We start from the raw sequence: 27171 nt of genomic DNA, 5'->3' as shown, positions 1-27171 counted from the left end.
AAATAATTGTGGAGACCAAATACATTGTTAAATTTCAACTTATTAATAGGGAACATTTTGAGTTACTTGGTGCATAGGTGACAATATTTTTGGCCACGGCTGTAGATGATTGATGGGTATAACAGCTGTTAAACGTGTGTGTGTGTGTGTGTGTGTGTGTGTGTGTGTGTGTGTGTGTGTGTGTGTGTGTGTGTGTGTGTGTGTGTGTGTGTGTGTGTGTGTGTGTGTGTGTGTGTGTGTGTGTGTGTGTGTGTGTGTGTGTGTGTGTGTGTGTGGTTACAGTGACAGTTGGGGGTCAGTGGATGATAGAACTTCCCTCCTTCCCTCCATCCAAGCCTCTATACATCCCTCCCTCCATCCAAGCCTCCCTCTCCTCTCCTGTCACAATCACTAACCCTGCACCAGATACTATTCCCTGCCTCATAAACTCCACATTAACAAAACATGTCCATTTCAACTCCCACATACTATACCATACATGCTCCAATAACTACCCCTCACAAACGACAGCAACCAGTTACAGTTGCAAAGCCATTTTCAACCCCCTTCATTATATCGTTATTAAACATGACCCTTAGTAATTAAACATGACCCTCAGCTCTGTCCCCAGTCTCTGCTAAGAACACAGCCTGCATACCAAATGGCACTTTATTCCCTAGGTAGTGCACTATTTTGGGCTCTGGTCAAAAGTAGTGCACTAAATAGGGAGTTGGGTGTCATTTGGGATACAGATATATATAGAGAACAGGGTGTCATTTGGGACACAGGCACCCACTCCTGCAGAGAGGAGCTGGTTGCTTAGCGCTGCTTTGGTCACCCCGACAACCCCCAGAAGGTGATGCCTTTCTCTCGCCCGGTTGGCGGGGCTGGGTATTAAGGGGGAGGGGCCGTGGCTCCATTGTTCACTACCAGCTCCTCTGACACCACCATGGAAATCATATCAAATCAATCGGCCACGCCCTGAAAAGCCAATATGGTGCCCATAAACAGGCCCTAAGGGAACAGTGACCCATCACATGCACAAACACTGTAACGACACACATGCGCGCACGCACACACACAAACAGAGACTCCACAACAATGTTATGAGCTACTGTAGATAGCTGTGTTGAGTTGTGTTGCATTGTGAATACAGTAAGTAAGCACTGTGATGTGCTAGGCTACACTGTCGATCCCATCCACCTGCATTTATCCACCATGCAACATTAAGACTGAAGAGAAGTCCTGATGAATATATCCACCCAGTCACACACAGCAGATTCATTACAGTCAGAGTAGAATAGCAGAGGAGAAGACATCCACTCAAAAGTCAGCCTCCTTCAGCCCCTCTATCCACCAGTAATGGTAGGGCCATTTTCACTGTTTGAAGCCATTTACACATATACTGTAACATAATAACATCCATCTGTGTGTGTGTGTGTGTGTGTGTGTGTGTGTGTGTGTGTGTGTGTGTGTGTGTGTGTGTGTGTGTGTGTGTGTGTGTGTGTGTGTGTGTGTGTGTGTGTGTGTGTGTGTGTGTGTGTGTGTGTGTGTGTGTGAGGGGGCAGACAGACAGGCCCTGGACAAATGTGCACTTCGGGATACAGACATACAGCAACGCAGCATAGATTAGTGGGTTTATGGAAGATTAGCCAGACAATAAAGAGGTGGATCACCGCATACAATTACTGTATATATAGAAACACTATGAATTCTAGGTTCTCTGTAGCTCATCGGGCATGAGTTTGTAACTGATGGAGCTATAACTGAACAAATGAAGGATGTTTTTCGACATAGATCACTACTGTACTTAACTATATTTTGACACTCAAGGGAGGAGGCGGAGTGTGCATATACAACTACGTACAGTACATATAGCATATCACATACAAAACATATAGAACCTTGAATGGTGTTGCACAATGTTGCAAAAGAGTAACACGTGACATGAGAACCTGAGAGACCGGCTAGACACAAGGGATGCTGTCATTGATAAATATGTCCTGGTAAATAAAGGTTAAATAAATCTGTCTGTGGGTTGGAGAGGAAAAGACATTGTTGAATCTCAGTGGTGGAAAAAGTAACCAATTGTCATACTTGAGTAAAAGTAAAGATACCTTAATAGACAATTACTCAAGTAAAAGTGAAAGTCACCCAGTAAAATCCTACTGAGTATTTGATTTGAAATATACTTAAGTATCAAAAGTAAAAGTAAAAGTATAAAACGTTTCCAAGTCCTTATATTAAGCCAGACGGCACCATTTTCTTGTTTTTATTTTATTTACGGATAGCAGGGGCACAATCTAACATTCCAACATAATTTAAAAACGAAGCATGTGTTTAGTGAGTCCGCCAGATCAGAGGCAACAGACCAGGGATGTTCTCTAGATAAGTGCATGAATTTGACCATTTTCCTGTCCTGCTAAGGATTCAAAATGTAACGAGTACTTTTGGGTTTCAGAGAAAATTACATTTACATTTACATTTAAGTCATTTAGCAGACGCTCTTATCCAGAGCGACTTACAAATTGGTGCATTCACCTTATGACATCCAGTGGAACAGCCACTTTACAATAGTGCATCTACATATTTTAAGGGGGGGGGGTGAGAAGGATTACTTTATCCTATCCTAGGTATTCCTTAAAGAGGTGGGGTTTCAGGTGTCTCCGGAAGGTGGTGATTGACTCCGCTGTCCTGGCGTCGTGAGGGAGTTTGTTCCACCATTGGGGAGCCAGAGCAGCGAACAGTTTTGACTGGGCTGAGCGGGAACTGTACTTCCTCAGTGGTAGGGAGGCGAGCAGGCCAGAGGTGGATGAACGCAGTGCCCTTATTTGGGTGTAGGGCCTGATCAGAGCCTGGAGGTACTGAGGTGCCGTTCCCCTCACAGCTCCGTAGGCAAGCACCATGGTCTTGTAGCGGATGCGAGCTTCAACTGGAAGCCAGTGGAGAGAGCGGAGGAGCGGGGTGACGTGAGAGAACTTGGGAAGGTTGAACACCAGACGGGCTGCGGCGTTCTGGATGAGTTGTAGGGGTTTAATGGCACAGGCAGGGAGCCCAGCCAACAGCGAGTTGCAGTAATCCAGACGGGAGATGACAAGTGCCTGGATTAGGACCTGTGCCACTTCCTGTGTGAGGCAGGGTCGTACTCTGCGGATGTTGTAGAGCATGAACCTACAGGAACGGGCCACCGCCTTGATGTTAGTTGAGAACGACAGGGTGTTGTCCAGGATTACGCCAAGGTTCTTAGCGCTCTGGGAGGAGGACACAATGGAGTTGTCAACCGTGATGGCGAGATCATGGAACGGGCAGTCCTTCCCCGGGAGGAAGAGCAGCTCCGTCTTGCCGAAGTTCAGCTTGAGGTGGTGATCCGTCATCCACACTGATATGCCTGCCAGACATGCAGAGATGCGATTCGCCACCTGGTCATCAGAAGGGGGAAAGGAGAAGATTAATTGTGTGTCGTCTGCATAGCAATGATAGGAGAGACCATGTGAGGTTATGACAGAGCCAAGTGACTTGGTGTATAGCGAGAATAGGAGAGGGCCTAGAACAGAGCCCTGGGGGACACCAGTGGTGAGAGCGCATGGTGAGGAGACAGATTCTCGCCACGCCACCTGGTAGGAGCGACCTGTCAGGTAGGACGCAATCCAAGCGTGGGCCACGCCGGAGATGCCCAACTCGGAGAGGGTGGAGAGGAGTATCTGATGGTTCACAGTATCGAAGGCAGCCGATAGGTCTAGAAGGATGAGAGCAGAGGAGAGAGAGTTAGCTTTAGCGGTGCGGAGCGCCTCCGTGATACAGAGAAGAGCAGTCTCAGTTGAATGACTAGTCTTGAAACCTGACTGATTTGGATCAAGAAGGTCATTCTGAGAGAGATAGCGGGAGAGCTGACCAAGGACGGCACGTAATGTATGGAGTAAAAAGTATATTATTTTCTTTAGGAATGTAGTAAACTCAAAGTCAAAAATATAAATAGTAAAAAAATTACTTAAGCAGTACTTTTAATTATTTTTTACTTAAGTACTTCACACCACTGACAATTCCACACCTCATAATCTGTTGTTATCCTGTATCCTGTGTTACTTCACACCACTGACGATTCCACACCTCATAATCTGTTGTTATCCTGTATCCTGTGTTAAACCTGTGATTTCTTCCAATTATCACCTTCTGCACTCTGAAAACACCCTACAAACACGCACGCACGCACGCACGCACACACGCACACACGCACACACACACACACACACACACACACACACACACACACACACACACACACACACACACACACACACACACACACACACACACACACACACACACACACACACACACACACACACGGAGCTGTGGTATTAAAAAAACACTTTTTTTCGGATGCAGAGCTAGGTCTTTGTCCTATTAACAGCCCGGGCCAAGGCATTCAACTATGTAACGCCGTTAGACACCACATGCTAACTAAGGCATGGTAGGTTTCACGCAGAGTTACCACACAAAGGCAATCTCAATGCATGTGTGTGTGTGTGTGTGTGTGTGTGTGTGTGTGTGTGTGTGTGTGTGTGTGTGTGTGTGTGTGTGTGTGTGTGTGTGTGTGTGTGGTGGACAATCTCCAGCAGCAGGCAGTATATGGTAGCCTGTCTCTCTGTGTCTCATTATAATAAATGGTTGCGTGATAATGCTGCTGCAGTATACATTACTAGATCTAAGGTGGTCTTGTGTATGGATGGTGTAAGGTTGTTTTATGCTTCATAGTTAGGCCTATGTTTCATACAATGTTTGAGGTTGTTTTATGGTGAGGTAAAGGTACTATATGACAAGTGGCTAGTTCTAAACAGAGAAGGTCGGGGAAGGGGGTAGGCGGTTGCGGAGGGGGTAGGGGTTAGGAGTTTGATAGGGGTAAGTGGTTTTGACAGACAGGAGACTGTAAATACAAACAGAGCTAATCATTATAGGTCAGCTGTCATGTTACAGACCTGACTTTGATTCCAGGCCAGACACACACAAACACACATACTCCTGACCCTGATAACAACAAATGGTTATGCCAGACGGGTGGTATAATATAGCCTACACACACAGAGATGCAAAGGCAAACACACATGGAGAAAAGTTGTTTGTCAGGCTGATACCACATGGGTTGGATTAACAATGACATGGATACAGGTTGTCTGAAACGTGTCCCCTAGAAATCCTCTCAGAAGAAACCAGTCCACCCCTCTGAACCGCAAGAGCAAAACATATGTGGTAGTTAGGAATGTTGCTGCCACACACACACACACACACACACACACACACACACACACACACACACACACACACACACACACACACACACACACACACACACACACACACACACACACACACACACACACACACACACACACACACACACACACACACACACACACACACACACAGCATGACGGACATCGACTGCTAACGGTCGCTGACGGTGGACATAGAATGGAAAGCTAGGAGGGTGAGAAAAATGTCATTAGAGATGAATGTGCTGTACTCGCTTTCCCCCCCACCCTTGAACACAACCCAGAGTGTGTCACTGACTCTGTGTGTGTGAGAGCCTATAGAGACACTGTCAACACAGAAACTCTCTGTGCCTCTAACACTCTAATGAACTCTCCTTATCTCCTACCGCTTCCCTCTCTGAGGTCGAGAAATGGTTGTGCCTGTTGTCCGTGTGTGTATGTCTTCATGATGTGGATGGAGATCTAACAGTGTGTGACAGGCCTAAACGCCACTGACAAGCCCGACTGATTACATTTCCTCTCCATTAACTATTCGGTTCACTAATTTAGACCAAGACCCGTAGAGCTCTGGTCAAAGGTAGCACTATATAGGGAGCCATTTGGGATGCAAACAGACTGGTCTGTCTGTCAGTCAGTCAGTCAGTCAGTCAGTGAGAGAGAGAGTGAGAGAGAGAGAGAGAGAGAGAGAGAGAGAGAGAGAGAGAGAGAGAGAGAGAGAGAGAGAGAGAGAGAGAGAGAGAGAGGAGAACACACATGCCTGATAATACTGGGTTTTATCTGTCAGTCATAGTACGACTACATATCTGTGTGACCAACTGCATCAATTCTGCCTTGTGTAGCAACATTTTAAACCTTGATTTATGAATTGGATAAAAGTAGAGACTCAAAGCTGGAAAATTGTATATTATATACTGCAGTTGAGGAACAATGGGAAAGTATTTCTGCTTTGAAAGTTGATAAACTTTGTAACCCACTTTTGAGAAAATGTCCCTTGAATGTTTTGGTCCTCCTCCTGGAGAGCTCTCCTTTATCTACACCCATACAGCATCGTCCACACTCTCTTAAGCCTTCGCCCCACCCACCTCTTTAAGGATTCATATGTGAGGCTATGTACTTGTAACGGCGTTCTTCGTTTGTAGAAAGAGAGTCGGACCAAAATGCAGCGTAGTGGTTACTCATGACTTTAATAGAAAAAGTGAAACATGAAATAACGATACAAAATACAAAACAACAAACGGAACGTGAAACCTAATTACAGCCTATCTGGTGAAACTACACAGAGACAGGAACAATCACCCACGAAATACAAAGCGAAACTCAGGCTACCTAAATAAGGTTCCCAATCAGAGACTACGAGAATCACCTGACTCTGATTGAGAACCGCCTCAGGCAGCCAAGCCTATACAACACCCCTAATCAGCCGCAATCCCAAATACTACAAACCCCAATACGAACCACAACATATAAAACCATGTCACACCCTGGCCTGACCAAACATATAACGAAAACACAAAATACAATGGCCAAGGCGTGACAGTACTAAACAAACAGAGAGATTAGTTTAGTGAACAACCAAAGATTTCCAGACTAAATGCGGTAAAAGTAGTAGCCTACAATAAGGAAAAACCCCAGTTAGACATACACGTATCTCGTCCTTGGCCTTTATCCTAATCTGACTTTGGTGCAGGTCAGGTTGTTATTCACATTACCGTCTCTGGTAAACACACACTATATCAAATAAAATCTAAGTGTATTTGTCACATGGATTTTGACGGACTGGGTCGAGGAAACGAAACGCAAACCAAGCAAGATAAATGTTGCTTTATCGGCTCGCTTGTCAGGACTGTGGTGTGAAGTTTGACACCATCCGCCGCTTCAAGCAGCATGTCCGCAGGAAGCAACATCAACAGCAAGTGGCAGAGCTCTTCCAGACAGATGAGTACCACGGTCAAGTCTACTTTGCCCCTTTCTTGGTTCTGGAACATCTGGCCAGGAAACCCACAAACACCCCATATCCCATTATCGGTCTGTGCCTGGTGACATTGTGTGTCAGTCCAGAGGGGAGGGATACTTTCTACCTTTGTCACAGTTGTGAGGAGAAGTGTGGCCCAGGACAGATCATAGACCACCTCCTCTCTGCTGACCACCTCTCCAACTACTATAGCTACACAGACCCTGATGTGTTGAGTTTCTCCTGGATGCCTAACATGGATATGTTGAACCTCCTACAGCCGCTAGCTGTCAAAGAGATGGACAAGAATGGACCTGGAGTGCTACGGGTGCTGGACATGCCTAAGAGTGTGTCTGTGAAGTTTAAGACAAGTGGCTACTCTAAAGCCCTGACTCAGATTGACAGGCTGGCTGAGTGTATCAGAGCTGACAGACCAGAAAGGATGACTATACAGGAGTACCACAGAGACCCCAACAGGAAACACCCTCTGCACAAACACAAACAGACAGAAACGCAAACAGGATACAGAAGGTGTCAACGGTACAGTGAAATGGTTACTTGCATATATTTTATAATTATTTGATTATTCTTACCTGACACATGGTTACTTGCTTAGTAGCAAAATCAAAAATAGAGTGTCCAGATAAAAATATTTGATCATTATTAGATGACACTTAACCAACACACTAAATTGATGGGTCATGTGAAGGAAATGCTATAATCACCCCCAGCCACATCTAACTAAGTGGATGGATCACTATCGTCTAGACATGTACACATGTTCATGAAATACAATAGATGGCCGTAATCACCCCCAGACACACCTGGCTAACTTGATGGGTAATGTAATCATCTGGTGAAATTCAGTATTTTGTAGCCTGCTAGCTAAACAATGAACCGGCATAATGCCAACTCATACCACTACCAATACAAACAATCTGCAGGTAGCTAAAGAGCTAACCAACTAGGTTCAATGTTAGCTAGCTAACATTAGGCTATAACTAGCAATGCAACTGGCTTCTGATTCAAATAATATTTCTATACGGGGCGGCAGCGTAGCCTAGTGGTTAGAGCGTTGAACTAGTAACCGAAAGATTGCAAGGTCAAATCCCTGAGCTGACAAGGTACAAATCACTTATCTCAGCCAATTGTGGCTAGCAGGAAGGTTCCTTCCTTTTTCCGTGGCTAAACCAACTATGCTCGTAATGTAATTTTTATGTATTTATGGATGGAATACAAGTTTGTTATTAAAGCACATGAAAGTTCACATGTTCCAGAAGTCATTTCTGGCAACATTTTGATAGAAAATACATGTTTATGTTCAAATGCCTGTCCTGTGAAGTAGTGACGTGCGACATACACCTAGTTTCCTGAAACAAATCCCATATATCTGCATTTTAGTATATATGGTAGGAGCTGAGAAGCAGTGGAGAGGAAAGGAGATGGTTTTTACAAACATCTGAAATATTCACAGGAGCTGGACAAAAATGTAATCAAATACATAGAGGAAAGAGCAATGTCCGCTCACTGTTTTCCTGCACTTTTGGAAAACAGTGAGAGGAAATTCCCTTATATTCCCTTATCTTTCTCTCTCTCGCTCTCTCTCTCACTCTTAAACACACAACCTTCAGAGGGTCAGTAAGTAACATTAGGAGTTTAAATAAGGATAAGGACAGATACTCAGAGTGGACAGACGGACAGACGGACGGACGGACAGACGGACAGACAGAGACAGACAGACAGACAGACAGACAGACAGACAGACAGACAGACAGACAGACAGACAGACAGACAGACAGACAGACAGACAGACAGACAGACAGACAGACAGACAGACAGACAGACAGACAGACAGACAGACAGACAGACAGACAGACAGACACACAGACAGACACACAGACAGACAGACAATAGCTGCACTGCTTATCTGATAGTACCACACGGAGGAGAGGCTTTCAAAACACTGATATCAATTAACACACACCAGTGCTCGCAAAGGCACACACACTCAACACACAAACAGACGCACATACACACGTACACATGCACCCACACAAACATTCATGATCCTCTAAGACACAGGATCTATCCAAAAAAGGAGGTAATGATAAAACAGGAACAGAGATAGACAGAGGACTATGGACATGAAAATGAAGTCGAAGAAACACACACACACACACACACACACACACACACACACACACACACACACACACACACACACACACACACACACACACACACACACACACACACACACACACACACACACACACACACACACACACACACACACACACAGGGTCATCATAGTCCACCAACGAGCCAAACTCCTGATCCTCCCCCTGACTGGCATTCCTTAGATACTTGTAGAGGTCTGCGTGGCACGGCTGGTGTTTCTCAGTAAGTCGGACACACACACACACACACACACACACACACACACACACACACACACACACACACACACACACACACACACACACACACACACACACACACACACACACACACACACACACACACACACACACACACACAGACATATAATGAGAACCAGACCCAGTCCAAAGACAAAAAACCCTCTTACATGCACACACACACACACACACACACACACACACACACACACACACACACACACACACACACACACACACACACACACACACACACACACACACACACACACACACACACACACACACACACACACACACACACACACACACACACACACACACACACAACCTCTCTGCCTGGTTGTTGTGCATGGTACTTTGAGTAGAGTTCATGGTGAACGCTGAACTGTATCTGGCTCTGCCCTGTGGTAGCTCTGTGGTCACTAACCGTCTTCTGCTCTCCCATCAACTCTCACTGACCGTGAAAAGACCACTGGGACCTCCCTATCACTCCAGTGCGGTCCAACCACTGACAAACCAACCGCTGTGATTATAGCTCAAAACAGAAACCGCCCAGGGCAGGGAGAGAGCGCGGAGCAAGTCTCAGAGGAAAACAAAGAAAGAGGAGAAAGTATATGATGGGATGGAGAAGGAAATAGAAGAGGGTTTTAAGTTGATCTACTTGGAAACAGTCTCAAAGGAGAGAGGGGAAAATATGGAGGGATAGAGGGGAGAAAAGAGGGATGTGTTTTCATTGATCGCAGATGGTCAAGTCCTCTAATCAGACATGTGGAGTGATTGTGTTTGACAGGAGCCCCTCCCTCCTCTGTTAGCTAGTTCCCCTGAAGACCTGCGCCAGCACTTCCTACTACCCACGCTAACACGCTAACACGTGTCACACACTATACCTCAGATACATACAACTCCATTCTCTCACAGTGAGAGGGGGGGTGATGAAGGACATGGGGGAGGTAAGAGAGATAAACATATATAAGGAGGGGGTAGAGACAGAGAGAGAAACATAGGGAGAGAGAGAAAAGGAGTGGACAGAAACAGAAAGAGAGAGATTAGAGGAAGAGAGAGAGAGAGAGAATATAAAGAGACAGATAGAGCTCTTTGTCTCCAGTCTCAAAATATGTGTAGCATTCACCCCAGCTGCCCAGGCAAGGCAAGTGGACCCCCCAAGCTTTGGGTTCCCCCTGGAGGTTGGGCCCCCCAGCATATGAACATGTCATAAGCCATAACAAAAAAAATATGAATTTGCTTTAAACTACAAAATGTATGGACCTTGTGGGGGGGGGCACGAAACTGCGCTACGCCACTGAGACAGAGACAGTGGCATATGGGGTTGAGCGTAACTGGGACAATCTCCCACACAGAGAAAAGAGGGAGAGCAGAGAGAGAGAGAGGAAATAGAGAAAAGAGAGAAGGGAGATAGTGAGGTCAAGCATGAATCAAATCAGTGTCTTCTGCTTCCCAAGAGGCAGTGCAGTTGTGTGTGGAATTTACACATGTGTGTGAATGAATTGAGAGGATGCCACTGCACAACACACTGACTAGCTAACCGTAATACAATCCCTCTATCTCGCTCAGTCTGTCACTCTTTCACTCTTTTGCTCTCTCTGCAGGAGCAGCAGGGTAGCCTAGTGGTTAGAGCATTGGACAAGTAACCGAAAGGTTGCAAGTTCAAATCCCCAAACTGACAAAGTACAAATCTCTCATTTTGCCCCTGAACATGCAGTTAACCCACTGTTCCTAGGCCGTCATTGAAAGTAAGAATTTGTTCTTAACTGACTTGCCTAGTTAAGTAAAAAAAAAAATCTCTGTCTTTCTCTCTCTCACACGCACACTCCATTACCGGGAAGGATGAGCATGGTTTGAGTCAGCCTACCACCACTAGTCTCTGTCACCAGGGTGATCAGGTGATTCATTGACCAGAAATACACAAACACAATGACAGTCATGGTCACATCAAGCATTAATCTCCACAATAACTCCAAAAACAGCCCCAAACACTCCCACATGCCTATTTCTAAAGAGTGTTGTGGTCAAATGATTGTCACGACTTCTGCCGAGGTCGATGCCTCTCCTTGTTCAGGTGGTGATCGACGTCACCGGTCTTCTAGCCATCATTGCTCTATGTTTCATTTTCCATTGCGTTTGTCTGGTCTTCTTACAGTCTAGTACCAATCCCATTCATTATATTATGTGTATTTAACCCTCTGTTTCCCCTCATGTCCTTGTCAGAGATTGTTTATTGTTATGTTCATGTTTTATTGATTGGTGTGCGACGGGTTCTTGTACCCACATTTATTTTATTATGGACTTTGATTTTGGAGTTTGTGTTTTAAGTTAATAAAATACTCAATTTATACCAAGTTTGATTCTCCTGCGATTGACTTTCCTGCCACCTACATACACGACGTGACAATGATTCTGCTTCCCCATACAGGGAAGGGTTCAGAGAAAGTGAACCTACAGGAGAGCCAATCCTCCAATTCAGGCCCCGTAACTAATACAGACAGCACAATTAGCTAATGCTGAGGCCAGGCTGAGAATGATAGTCCAGCCTATGAGGCAGCAGTGATCATCATGGGTCAGCAACACAGAGATATAACCTATTCACCAGCCAGGAACGCCAGATCACCACTAGAAGCAGCAACCACAGAGAATCACAGGAAGACGTGGAAATAAAGACCGTAGAATGTGGCCCATACATGGAGCATCTATGAACTTTCCTCATCCCTCTCTTTCTATCCTTTCACTCTAATCTCTCCATATCTTAACCCTCTTTTTGTCCCTTACCTAACCTCTACTACAGCCTAGCTCCTCTCTCCACCCCTCACACCTTTTTAACCATCTATTGCACCCTCCATCCCCCTCCTTCTGATTTGAATTATTGCTTCTCTCCATCCCTTCATTAATAATTGACTCTCTTCCTCCTGCTCCAATTAAATAATTAACTAAGCCTCCAGCCGCCTGTACCCCTCTATTTGTCTGTCTGTCTCTGTCACTCTCTGTGTGTGTGTGTCACTCTGTCTTTTCCTCTGTCTATGTTAGAATCTCTCTGTCCCTGTCACTCTCTGTCATACAGGCCTGCCTGTATGTGACTGTCTGTCCTGCTATCTGTTTGTCTCGGTCTCACACTGTAAACCCCAAGACATTAACTCAAATACTTCTAGTAAGTTGAACTCAAAGTTAATTAAGTTTAAAAAAAACATGTTTATGTGGTACTGAATCAACATGAAATGAGAAGTCATATCAACTACATTTGTTAAAGTTATGATAACAAATATATGCTTCTTCCCGACATGCTCTACTGCAGGTTGATCTTTTGGGGAATTGTTTTTCATATCTGTGTTTTTTTCATGTAGATTGAGTGATTGAGTGATTGAGTGATTGAGTGATTATTGATACACAAAGATTAATAACATACATTTTTCTAAACTACTGAAATGGTTGTTTTAGTTTAAATGGCTAAGGTAGTCTCCTTGCAGTCTGTCTAGCTCTTGCAATCATTATGAATGCAGGTTGCAGTTAAATAAACATTCCAACTGGTGGCTATATTAACTCTGGCTAGAATCCAACAGCAATCACACTTCACACATCAAGCCAACATAATGTGACTTGCAGGTAGGGTTGCATTTCCCAAGTAAATTTCACAAGTTTCCTAAAAACCCCAGATGGAAGATTCATTGAAATACTTCAAACAGGATTTTTATGAAAATCTTGGAGTTTTGTCGAAGTTACTGGAATTTTGCAATCTACTTGCAGGCCTGATGTGGCATGTAAACCGTTTCAGGCCTCACAATAAGGCCATATTAGATAAGTATTGTCGTAAAGACGTTACCCACAATGATAACATTCACCTAGGAACTCACTTGGTGAAGGCCACAGGAATTAAAATAAACTAATTTAACTTCTTGGTGACAGGGGGCAGTATTTTCACGTCCGGATGAAATGCATGCCCAAATTCACCTGCCTGCTACTCATCCCCAGAAGATGAGATATGCATATTATTAGTAGATTTGGATAGAAAACTCCTCTGGGTTTCGCCTGCTAAATAAGTTCTGTTATACACACAGACAAACCATTCAGATTTCTTTTTCTTTGAGGTCACTCTCTATTCAATGGGTTTTCATTGGGAATCCAGATTTCTAAGGGACCTTCTTGTAGTTCCTACCGCTTCCACTGGATGTCAGTCTTTAGAAATTGGTTGAGGTTATTGCTTTGTGTAATGAAGAAGTAAGGCCATCTTGAACGAGAGTCACTTGAAGTGTACTGTTAGATTAGAAGCACATGACCAGAAAGCTACAGTTTGTTTTCCTCCTATATTGAACACAGATCATCCCGTCTTCAATTTTATCGATTATTTACCTTTAAAAAATACCTAAAGTTGTATTATGAAAGTAGTTTGAAATGTTTTGGCAAAGTTTACAGGTAATTTTTGAGATATTTTGTAGTCACGTTGCTCAAGTTGGAACAGGTGTTTTTCTGGATCAAACGCGCCAAATATATGGACCTTTTGGATATATATCGTCTGAATTAATCAAACAAAAGGACCATTTGTGATGTTTATGGGACATATTGGAGTGCCAACAAAAGAAGCTCGTCAAAGATAAGGCATGAATTATATTGTTATTTTTGCGTTTTGTGCCGCGCCTGCAGGGTTGAAATATGGTTTTCTCTCTTTGTTTACGGAGGTGCTATCCTCAGAAAATAGCATTGTTTGCTTTCACCGAAAAGCCTTTTTGAAATCTGACATGTTGGCTGGATTCACAACAAGTGTAGCTTTAATTTTCTATCTTACATGTGTGATTTAATGGAAGTTAGATTTTTATAGTAATTTATTTGAATTTGGCGCTCTGCATTTTCCCTGGCATTTGGCCAGGTGGGACACTGTCACAAATAAATACAGTCATGGCTGGTAACCCTACAATTCACTCGATAAGGCAAGGCGCACTCAGACATTATATTGGAGGCTTGGCATATTGGGGGTGTCACAGTGACTCATTGACTATCAGTTTGAGTAATGACTACAAAATCACTTTAAGTAACTGCATTAATGGGTTTCCTCAAACGTTTTGAGTAATGACAGCACATTGGGGTTTACAGCGCACTGTGTGTTGTTCCTTCCGTCACCTTATCCTGTTTTTAAGCATGCTACAATATAGTGTGGGTAACACACACATGCACTAACACCCACACCCACTCAGTCAGAGGCATGGTCAAACACTCTACTGCCATGTTATCCTGTCTCTCAGTCTGTTGCACTGAGTGTTGTCCTGTTTTGGTACACTGAGTGCATGCAGAACTACACACACACACACACACACACACACACACACACACACACACACACACACACACACACACACACACACACACACACACACACACACACACACACACACACACACACACACACACACACACACACACACACACACACACACACACACACACACCACCCCGTGACTTAACTGTTGAAAGCCTTTTCCCAACTGAAACAGATACAGGATGCCTCCACCCCCTCCTCTCTATGTAAGCTCCCTGTGATTGGTTGACGCAGTTTCTCCAAAACTAAACCAAGTGTTGGGCTGCATCACTTAGGACACCCTTTTGACCAGACCGCTCTTTTTGAGTTAATATTCACACATAATAATATCGAAAGGATTCCATGACTTCCTGGATGAGAAAATAACGAGGCAGGAAACAGGAAGAATTTATCTCCAGGCTATGCCATCTGTATCATGGTTATGTCCCAAATGGCACCCGATTCCTTGCATAGTGCACTACTTTTGACCAGAGCCCTATGGGCCCCATGTACAGAGTAGGGTGTCATTTGGGATACAGGAAGCCCTCTGAGACAAAGAGAACCATGCTCGTACTGGATTGATTCTGTTAACAATGGTGGTTTCAACCAAAACACACATTTGGACGTTGGCCTTTCAAACTAAAACCAAACCAATAAGGTGTCCTCCTGGTGTGTGTGTGTGTGTGTGTGTGTGTGTGTGTGTGTGTGTGTGTGTGTGTGTGTGTGTGTGTGTGTGTGTGTGTGTGTGTGTGTGTGTGTGTGTGTGTGTGTGTGTGTGTGTGTGTGTGTGTGTGTGTGTGACTATACAACCTAATGGCTAATCTCCAGATACAAAGAACCAACAAAATGATTCAGCAGGACAATTAAAACCATATTTAGCACAGGTGACGTTGTAAAACACACACACGTCTCTCTCGCTTTCCTTCTCCTCTCTCCCTCTCCCTCCCTCTCTGTGTTTTACCATGGTACACTGTCAGAACACTAGCATAAAAAGTCAGATCACAAGTCAGTCACAGGAGCCAATGGAAAAGTAAATAAAATAAATAGCCAACAGACTAGAGACGACAACAGGACAGGTAGTACAATACACTCTGAATTAACCATCCTGAACAGACAGACTCACAGCTGGGTCTGCCTCTGTATGCCTCTGGCACTAGTATTGAAAACACGCACACACACACAAAATAGTGAGACCCCGGGTGGGTCATCCTGTCTGTACACACACAAAGGTCATTGATCAAAGGATAGATACAGGCTGACAAGATGAATATAATTTATCACACAATGTTTCATTTGTATGTGGAGTGTGCGTGTGTGAATGAGTGTGTGGGAAAACACCCACTGTGTGTGTGACGAGGCAGATGGTTTCAGCCCCTTCCACCTCACTGCCCCTCACGTCCTCCCCTAATACTCACCTCCACCTCCTGATCGTAATGAAACACTCCTCCATATTGTTGCATAGTGCAGAGACTCCACCCACTGACTGCAACACTTACCAACAGGCCAAACTGTGATATCTTATATTACCAACGGGCCATTAAAAACTATAAGATCTTGTGTTTCACCGAGTCGTGGCTGAACGACGACATGGATAATATACAGTTGGTTGTTCCAGTAAAAAAATGTACGTGCATCGGCAAGACAGAACAGCTGCCTCCGGTAAGACAAAGGGTGGCGGTCTGTGTCTATTTGTCAATAACAGCTGTTGCATGAAATGTAATATTAGGAAGTCTCGAGGTTTTGCTCGGCAAGAAAGTTTTAATTTATATTTTTTGTAGCTGTCTATTTACCATCACAAAACGATGCTGGCACGAAGCAAACAAGAAAATGCAAATCCAGAGGCGGCCTGTGACTTGAATGCAGGAAAAATTAAATCTGTTTTACCTAATTTCTACCAGCATGTTACTTGAGCAAATAGATGGAATAAATACTCTAGACCACAATTAATCCACACACAGAGACGCGTACAAAGCTCTCCCTCGCCCTCCATTTGGCAAATCTGACCATAGTTCTGTCCTTCCAAGCAAAAACAAAAGCAGGAAGTACCAGTGACTCGCTCAATACGGAAGTGGTCAGATTATGTAGATGCTAAGAATCCCAGCCATGAGTTGCACAGTGACACGAGCGAGATACCAGACGAGCGAAATTACTTATATGCGTGCTTCCAGGTAAGCAACACTGAATCATGGATGAGAGCACCAGATGTTCGGGAAGATAGTGTGATCATGCACTCCGTAGACAATGTGAGTAAGACCTTCAAACAGGTCAACACAAGGGCGGATGGCCAGACAAATTACCAGGATGTGTACTCTGAGCATGCACTGACCAACTGGGAAGTGTCTTCACTGATATGTTCAACCTCTCCCTGTGAGAGTCTGTAATACCTACATGCTTCAAGCAGACCACCATAGTCCCTGTGCCCAACAACACCAAGGTAACCTGCCTAAATACCTTCTGACCCGTAGCACTCACGTCTGTAGCCATGAAATGCTTTGAAAGTCTGGTCATGGTTCACATCAACACCATTATCCTAGAAACCCTAGACCCACTCCAATTTGCATACCGCGCCAACAGATCCACAGATGGCGCAATCGTTATTGCACTTCACACTGCCCTTTCCCACCTGGACAAAAGCAACACCTACATGAGAATGCTGTTCATTGAATACAGCTCAGCGTTCAACACCACAGTGCCCTCAAAGCTCATCACTAAGCTAAAGACACTGAAACTAAACACCTCCCTGTGCAACTGGATCCTGGACTTCCTGACGAGATGCCCCCAGGTGGTAAAGGTAGGCAACAAAACATCTGCCACTCTGATTCGCAACACGGGGGGCCCCTCAGGAGTGCATGCTTAGTCCCTACCAGTACTCCCTAATCACCCATGACTGCGTGGCAAAGCACGACTCCAACACCATCATTAAGTTTGCAGACGACACAACGGTGGTAGGCCTGATCACAGTCAACGATGAGACAGCCTATAGGGAGGTGGTCAGAGACTTCGTGGACTACAGGAAAAAGGGGTCCGAGCACACCCCATTCCCATTGACAGGACTTTAGTGGAGTAGGTTGAAAGCTTCAAGTTCCTTGGTGCCCACATCACCAACAAACTAAAATGGTCCAAACACACCAAGACAGTCGTGAAGAGGGCACAACAACGCCTATTCCCCCTCAGGAGACTGAAAAGATTTGGCATGGGTCCTCAAATCCTCAAAATATTTCACTGCTGCACCATCGAGAGCATCCTGACGGGTTGCATCACCGCCTGGTATGGCAAATGCTCGGCCTCTAACTGCAAGGAGCTACAGAGGGTAGTACGTACGGCCCAGTACTTCACTTCCTGCCATCCAGGACCTCTATACCAGGTGGTGTCACTGGAAGGCCCTAAACATTGCCAAAGACTCCAGCCATCCTAGTCATAGAATATTCTCACTACTACCGCACGGCAAGCAGTACCAGAGTGCCAAGTTTAGATCCAAAATGCTTCTTAACAGCTTCTACCCCTAAGCCATAAAACAGCTAATCAAATGGCTACCCGGGTTATTTACAATGCCACCCCCCTTTTTTCACTGCCGCTACTCTCTGTTTATTATCTATGTCACTTTACCCCTACCTGCATGTACTCTCTGTTTATTATCTATGTCACTTTACCCCTACCTGCATGTACTCTCTGTTTATTATCTATACATAGTCACTTTACCCCTACCTGCATGTACTCTCTGTTTATTATCTATACATAGTCACTTTACCCCTACCTGCATGTACTCTCTGTTTATTATCTATGTCACTTTACCCCTACCTGCATGTACTCTCTGTTTATTATCTATGTCACTTTACCCCTACCTGCATGTACTCTCTGTTTATTATCTATGTCACTTTACCCCTACCTGCATGTACTCTCTGTTTATTATCTATGTCACTTTACCCCTACCTGCATGTACTCTCTGTTTATTATCTATACATAGTCACTTTACCCCTACCTGCATGTACTCTCTGTTTATTATCTATGTCACTTTACCCCTACCTGCATGTACTCTCTGTTTATTATCTATACATAGTCACTTTACCCCTACCTGCATGTACTCTCTGTTTATTATCTATGTCACTTTACCCCTACCTGCATGTACTCTCTGTTTATTATCTATGTCACTTTACCCCTACCTGCATGTACTCTCTGTTTATTATCTATACATAGTCACTTTACCCCTACCTGCATGTACTCTCTGTTTATTATCTATGTCACTTTACCCCTACCTGCATGTACTCTCTGTTTATTATCTATACATAGTCACTTTACCCCTACCTGCATGTACTCTCTGTTTATTATCTATGTCACTTTACCCCTACCTGCATGTACTCTCTGTTTATTATCTATGTCACTTTACCCCTACCTGCATGTACTCTCTGTTTATTATCTATACATAGTCACTTTACCCCTACCTGCATGTACTCTCTGTTTATTATCTATGTCACTTTACCCCTACCTGCATGTACTCTCTGTTTATTATCTATACATAGTCACTTTACCCCTACCTGCATGTACTCTCTGTTTATTATCTATGTCACTTTACCCCTACCTGCATGTACTCTCTGTTTATTATCTATACATAGTCACTTTACCCCTACCTGCATGTACTCTCTGTTTATTATCTATGCATAGTCACTACCTACATATACTCACTGTTTATTATCTATACATAGTCACTTTACCCCTACCTACATATACTCTCTGTTTATTATCTATGCATAGTCACTACCTACATATACTCACTGTTTATTATCTATACATAGTCACTTTACCCCTACCTGCATGTACTCTCTGTTTATTATCTATGTCACTTTACCCCTACCTGCATGTACTCTCTGTTTATTATCTATACATAGTCACTTTACCCCTACCTGCATGTACTCTCTGTTTATTATCTATGTCACTTTACCCCTACCTGCATGTACTCTCTGTTTATTATCTATACACAGTCACTTTACCCCTACCTGCATGTACTCTCTGTTTATTATCTATGTCACTTTACCCCTACCTGCATGTACTCTCTGTTTATTATCTATACATAGTCACTTTACCCCTACCTACATATACTCTCTGTTTATTATCTATGCATAGTCACTACCTACATATACTCACTGTTTATTATCTATACATAGTCACTTTACCCCTACCTGCATGTACTCTCTGTTTATTATCTATGTCACTTTACCCCTACCTGCATGTACTCTCTGTTTATTATCTATACATAGTCACTTTACCCCTACCTGCATGTACTCTCTGTTTATTATCTATGTCACTTTACCCCTACCTGCATGTACTCTGTTTATTATCTATACATAGTCACTTTACCCCTACCTGCATGTACTCTCTGTTTATTATCTATGCATAGTCACTACCTACATATACTCACTGTTTATTATCTATACATAGTCACTTTACCCCTACCTACATATACTCTCTGTTTATTATATATGCATAGTCACTACCTACATATACTCACTGTTTATTATCTATACATAGTCACTTTACCCCTACCTGCATGTACTCTCTGTTTATTATCTATACATAGTCACTTTACCCCTACCTGCATGTACTCTCTGTTTATTATCTATGCATAGTCACTACCTACATATACTCACTGTTTATTATCTATGCATAGTCACTTTACCCCTACCTACATATACTCTCTGTTTATTATCTATGCATAGTAACTACCTACATATACTCTCTGTTTATTATCTATGCATAGTAACTACCTACATATACTCTCTGTTTATTATCTATGCATAGTAATTACCTACATATACTCTCTGTTTATTATCTATGCATAGTAACTACCTACATATACTCTCTGTTTATTATCTATGCATAGTCACTACCTACATATACTCACTGTTTATTATCTATGTCACTTTACCCCTACCTGCATGTACTCTCTGTTTATTATCTATGTCACTTTACCCCTACCTGCATGTACTCTCTGTTTATTATCTATACATAGTCACTGTTTTTATCTATACATAGTCCTTTACCCCTACCTGCATGTACTCTCTGTTTATTATCTATACATAGTCACTTTACCCCTACCTGCATGTACTCTCTGTTTATTATCTATGTCACTTTACCCCTACCTGCATGTACTCTCTGTTTATTATCTATACATAGTCACTTTACCCCTACCTGCATGTACTCTCTGTTTATTATCTATACATAGTCACTTTACCCCTACCTGCATGTACTCTCTGTTTATTATCTATGTCACTTTACCCCTACCTGCATGTACTCTCTGTTTATTATCTATACATAGTCACTTTACCCCTACCTGCATGTACTCTCTGTTTATTATCTATACATAGTCACTTTACCCCTACCTGCATGTACTCTCTGTTTATTATCTATACATAGTCACTTTACCCCTACCTGCATGTACTCTCTGTTTATTATCTATGTCACTTTACCCCTACCTGCATGTACTCTCTGTTTATTATCTATACATAGTCACTTTACCCCTACCTGCATGTACTCTCTGTTTATTATCTATGTCACTTTACCCCTACCTGCATGTACTCTCTGTTTATTATCTATACATAGTCACTTTACCCCTACCTGCATGTACTCTCTGTTTATTATCTATGCATAGTCACTACCTACATATACTCACTGTTTATTATCTATACATAGTCACTTTACCCCTACCTACATATACTCTCTGTTTATTATCTATGCATAGTCACTACCTACATATACTCACTGTTTATTATCTATACATAGTCACTTTACCCCTACCTGCATGTACTCTCTGTTTATTATCTATACATAGTCACTTTACCCCTACCTGCATGTACTCTCTGTTTATTATCTATGCATAGTCACTACCTACATATACTCACTGTTTATTATCTATACATAGTCACTTTACCCCTACCTACATATACTCTCTGTTTATTATCTATGCATAGTAACTACCTACATATACTCTCTGTTTATTATCTATGCATAGTCACTACCTACATATACTCACTGTTTATTATCTATACATAGTCACTTTACCCCTACCTACATATACTCTCTGTTTATTATCTATGCATAGTCACTACCTACATATACTCACTGTTTATTATCTATACATAGTCACTTTACCCCTACCTACATATACTCTCTGTTTATTATCTATGCATAGTAACTACCTACATATACTCTCTGTTTATTATCTATGCATAGTAACTACCTACATATACTCTCTGTTTATTATCTATGCATAGTAACTACCTACATATACTCTCTGTTTATTATCTATGCATAGTAACTACCTACATGTACTCTCTGTTTATTATCTATGCATAGTCACTACCTACATGTACTCTCTGTTTATTATCTATGCATAGTCACTTTACCCCTACCTACATATACTCACTGTTTATTATCTATGCATAGTCACTTTACCCCTACCTACATATACTCACTGTTTATTATCTATGCATAGTCACTTTACCCCTACCTACATATACTCTCTGTTTATTATCTATGCATAGTCACTACCTACATATACTCTCTGTTTATTATCTATACATAGTCACTACCTACATATACTCTCTGTTTATTATCTATGCATAGTCACTACCTACATATACTCTCTGTTTATTATCTATACATAGTCACTACCTACATATACTCTCTGTTTATTATCTATACATAGTCACTACCTACATATACTCTCTGTTTATTATCTATGCATAGTCACTTTACCCCTACCTGCATATACTCTCTGTTTATTATCTATACATAGTCACTACCTGCATATACTCTCTGTTTATTATCTATGCATAGTCACTTTACCCCCACCTGCATGCACATATTACTGTAATTGCTGGACTATAAGCCACTACTTTATTCCCACACTCTGAACCTCGCGGTTTATACAATGACGCGGCTAATTTATGGATTTTTCCCGCTTTCGCAAGATTCATGCGAGCTGAGCACCGTCACATAATGTGACGTAAATCGAGCTTGCTCAAACTTCCCATCATTCTGATTACAGTAGTAATTTTGTCACCCTCATCATGGCAAAGACACAGAGAAATGAATATGATGCAGCTTTCAAGTTGAAGGCAATCGATCTGGCTGTTGGAAAAAGAAATAGAGCTGCTGCATGGGAGCTTAGCCTTAATGAGTCGATTATAAGACGTTGTAATCAGCAGCGTGAGGAACTGACTCAGTGCAAAACGACAACAAACCTTTCAGAGGGAAGAAAAGCAGATGGCCCAAAGTATTTGCAGCCACTCGACATCAGTGTAAATCGTGCATTTAAGGTGGCGCTCCTTGTTCAGTGGGAGGCTTTGATGACAAGTGGGGAGAAATCCTTCACTAAAACGGGCCGCATGCGAAGAGCAACTTATGGTCAAGTCTCCCAGTGGGTCCTGACAGCGTGGAGCATTGTCAAAAAATCCACTATCATCAACAGGTTTCGAAAGGCTGGACTGCTGCGTGTTGAAGGGGCAGCATGAGCTCAGCGGGGTATTTGCCTCCGGATGAAAGTGACGAGAGCGACAATGAAAACGATCCAACATCGGATGAAGCAATTCTGAGGCTATTCAACTCCGACACCGAAGGAGATGACTTCAGTGGTTTCAGTGCACAGGAGGAGGCTTGGTAGGCTACTGTTTAAATTTTAGTTACAAGCCGTGTTTCATTAAAGTCTATTTATTTTTGTTACAAGCTGTGTTTCGTTTAAAGGCTGTGTAAAGTTCATTTGTTTCAATGTACCGGTAGGCACCTGTGGCTTATAGACATGTGTGGCGTATTTATGTACAAAATACATATTCTTTTATAATTCAGTGGGTGCGGTTTATATTCAGGTGCGCTTAATAGTCCAGCAATTACGGTACTTCAATTAACCTGTACCCCCATACATTGACTCGGTACCGGTACCCCCTGACTCGGTACCCTGACTCAGAATTGTTATTTTCTAGTTTCTCTTTTATTTGTTTTATTTTAGTTTATTTAATAAATATTTTCTCAAGTCTTAAGTTTCTTAAATAAGCATTTCATGGTAAAGTCTGTTGTATTCAGCGCATGTGACAAATACTGTTTGATTTGATTTGATTACCCAACCCTCAGTCCTGGCCCGCAGCTAAAAACATGACGACTCAAATATCACCCAAACATAATATGAAGCTACTCCCAAAACATATCATGTTAGGTTACTCTCCAAAAATATCCCCACCCAGAGTTTTAGGTTGTTGTTTGAATCGCCAGCCCTTGTGGTGAAGTAAGGCGTGTATGTGTGTGTGTATGTGTGTGTGTATGTGTGTGTGTGTGTGTACCGTTGAGGAGGGCTTGTCCCTCTCTTAGCTCCTCGTCCACGGCAACACTGTACTCCTCCTGGGAGAAGCCTCGTGTGCACGGCAACAATCCCTGCCTCCATGGCAATGACCCCACGGCACCTCCGCCCTGCACAGCAATCTGGAGAACAGAGAGGAAGAACAGAAGGTGTGAGAAAAAAGATCAATATAGACCTGGATAGGTTACACATACTTAAATATGTATATATATAATATATATATATAATATGCACTCACTGCACTGTAAAATGCTTTGAAAAAAAGTGTCTACAGAGTAGCTTAAATGAAAAGAGTTCACAACGATGTAATAACCACTAATAACTATCATAATAGGCAAGAGAAGTGACATAATAACCACCACCAAATGCAATATATTTATATTATAGGCTGCATAAAAGAGACATACTATTCTAATTCTAACAACATAAAGGTCTATAACTGTGTCAAATAACAGCAACAGTATTTGCTCATTAGGAGGGGCCGAGCCCAGCGGCAGACAGACAACTAATATCTAATGTGTAGGCTACCTCTCTATGCCCTCCGCCCTATCCCCCTCACAGAACGGCACAATGACATATGTTGTTGTTAAGAGTCCACTCAGGCTGGTGATTGGAGTAATGAGTGTAAGGGTAAGCAGGTAGTATGATTAGACTGAGAAAGACCTCCTGTCGGCGTACCAAATGGCACCCTATTTGTGCACTACCAATGGGCTCTGGTCAAAAGTGGTGCACTACATAGGGAATAGGGTGCCGTTTGGGATGCAGAACCTATACAGCACTTCAGAAACACACTTCAGAAACGCACCCTCCCTCTTCTCTACCATCATGTCATTCTGCCCCTGAACAGGCAGTTAACCCACTGTTCCTAGGCCGTCAATGAAAATAAGAATTTGTTCTTAACTGACTTGCCTAGTAAAATAAAGGTACAATAAAAAAAGAAATGGTGATCACAGATCTGATATGGCTACACAACTGAAATGTCTTGGAACCCCTTGCTTGCTTTCACCTACCTCTTTTCAGATCAGTGATTCATTCAGGGAAGATATGGAGGAATAGGGTACTACAGAAGTACTGAAACATCGGTGTGAAGGCAGAGCTCTATCAGATCAGAGATTCATTCAGGGAAGATATGGAGGAATAGGGTACTACAGAAGTACTGAAACATCGGTGTGAAGGCAGAGCTCTATCAGATCAGTGATTCATTCAGGGAAGATATGGAGGAATAGGGTACTACAGAAGTACTGAAACATCGGTGCACTACCATTCAAATCAAAACAAATCAAATGTTATTTGTCACATACACATGGTTAGCAGATGTTAATGCGAGTGTAGCGAAATGCTCATGGGGAAACGGAGCCTAGAACAAACCAGACCAGCTCACATCATAGATGTGTGTGTCAAAACGCTGTAACCCTTGACCTTTCCATGACGTGACCTAACTCATTCATCTCATGCCTTTTCTATTTCATTCTAATCAAAACCTCTAATCTGCCAACACTCTGCAAATCACTCATCTGTCTCTATTTATTTCTATCTCTGTTGCTTATCGTAGCCTAATTTCTAACATAAAACATCTCCAAGCATGTTTCAAACACTCTCATACTCTTCTAAATGAATACATGAATGCAATGAAGATGCAAAACCGAATAGGTTGGGTAGTAGGGCTGACCGCATTTAGTCGACAGGTTGATTGTTTGGTCGATAGGCTGTTGGACGACTGAGATTTCTTTAGGATGTTAAAGGTTCTAGATAGAACCCTTTGCCTCACAAAGAACCCTTGTCATCCAAAAAGGTTTATTCTGATCAAAACAGTTCTTGGTAGAACCCTATCCCTCTGCACAGAACCCCTTTGGAACCCTTTATTCTGAGAGTGTTTAAAGAACCATTTCAAAATCAAAATCATGTTTTTAATCAAATGTGATGATATTTGGATGAAACCAGATCAAAGTATGATGACCAAAGTACGAAAAATGACTGTTGCTTATACATTCATTTACTTCATATGTATACAGGGTGGGTCACCATTGAGAACAGGGTCTCATTTGCAAGGGAGCCCTGTGAACATGAACATACAATAAATAATATCAATATAATAAATACAACAAGATTATTCAAAACAGACACAACTCTCACATATGACCTTCCTTAAACTCGATCTAAACTGTCCAATGGGGGCCAGCGAGTCTAATTCCAAGGTTGCCTGAAGACTATTCCATGAGCTGGGGGCATAAAAACTAAACTGTCCAATAGGGGCCATCGAGTCTAATTCCAAGGTTGCCTGAAGACTATTCCATGAGCTGGGGGCATAAAAACTAAAAGGGTATGTTCCTGTGGGACCTCCAGAACCAGACAGTGTAGAGAGTGGGTATTACAAGTGCTGGATCTCCAGTTAATATCTGAACTAGTGGGGGAGTCTCTGGAGAACCGCTGTATATACAAAAAGTAACCCATTGTAACGCCGTTCTTCGTTTGTAGAAAGAGAGTCAGACCGAAATGCAGAGTGGTGGTTACTCATGGCTTTAATGAACAAAGTGACACATGAAATAACTATACAAATACAAAAACAACAAACGGAACGTGAAACCTAATTACAGCCTATCTGGTGAAACTACACAGAGACAGGAACAATCACCCACGAAATACACAGTGAAACCCCGGCTACTTAAATACGGTTCCCAATCAGAGACAAAAAGAATCACCTGACTCTGATTGAGAACCGCCTCAGGCAGCCAAGCCTATACAACACCCCTACTCAACCGCAATCCCAATAATACAAAACCCCAATATGAAATACAACAACATAAACCCATGTCACACCCTGGCCTGAGCAAATAATATAACGAAAATACAAAATACAATGACCAAGGCGTGACACCCATTTTGAGCCCTTCTGGTAGTCAGAGAGTCCC

The 27171-nt window shown here is 42.7% G+C and overlaps 1 protein-coding gene across 2 annotated transcripts in view; it reads right to left on the bottom strand.

Annotated features, from left to right (window-relative positions):
* LOC124019051 (cadherin-2-like) overlaps positions 1–27171 on the bottom strand; it is a 116835-nt gene that overhangs the window by 77654 nt on the left and 12010 nt on the right. For both annotated transcript variants that reach the window (XM_046334410.1, XM_046334409.1), the window contains exon 2: positions 24246–24384. In XM_046334410.1, the coding sequence (XP_046190366.1) occupies positions 24246–24384 (139 nt within the window). The remainder of the gene's footprint in view (positions 1–24245; positions 24385–27171) is intronic.

This window comes from Oncorhynchus gorbuscha, unplaced genomic scaffold (assembly GCF_021184085.1).
Source record: "Oncorhynchus gorbuscha isolate QuinsamMale2020 ecotype Even-year unplaced genomic scaffold, OgorEven_v1.0 Un_scaffold_618, whole genome shotgun sequence".
NCBI classification, from domain to species: Eukaryota; Metazoa; Chordata; class Actinopteri; order Salmoniformes; family Salmonidae; genus Oncorhynchus; species Oncorhynchus gorbuscha.
The sequence above is the reverse complement of the archived record's forward strand: the minus strand, read 5'-3'. Positions and strand labels throughout refer to the sequence as shown.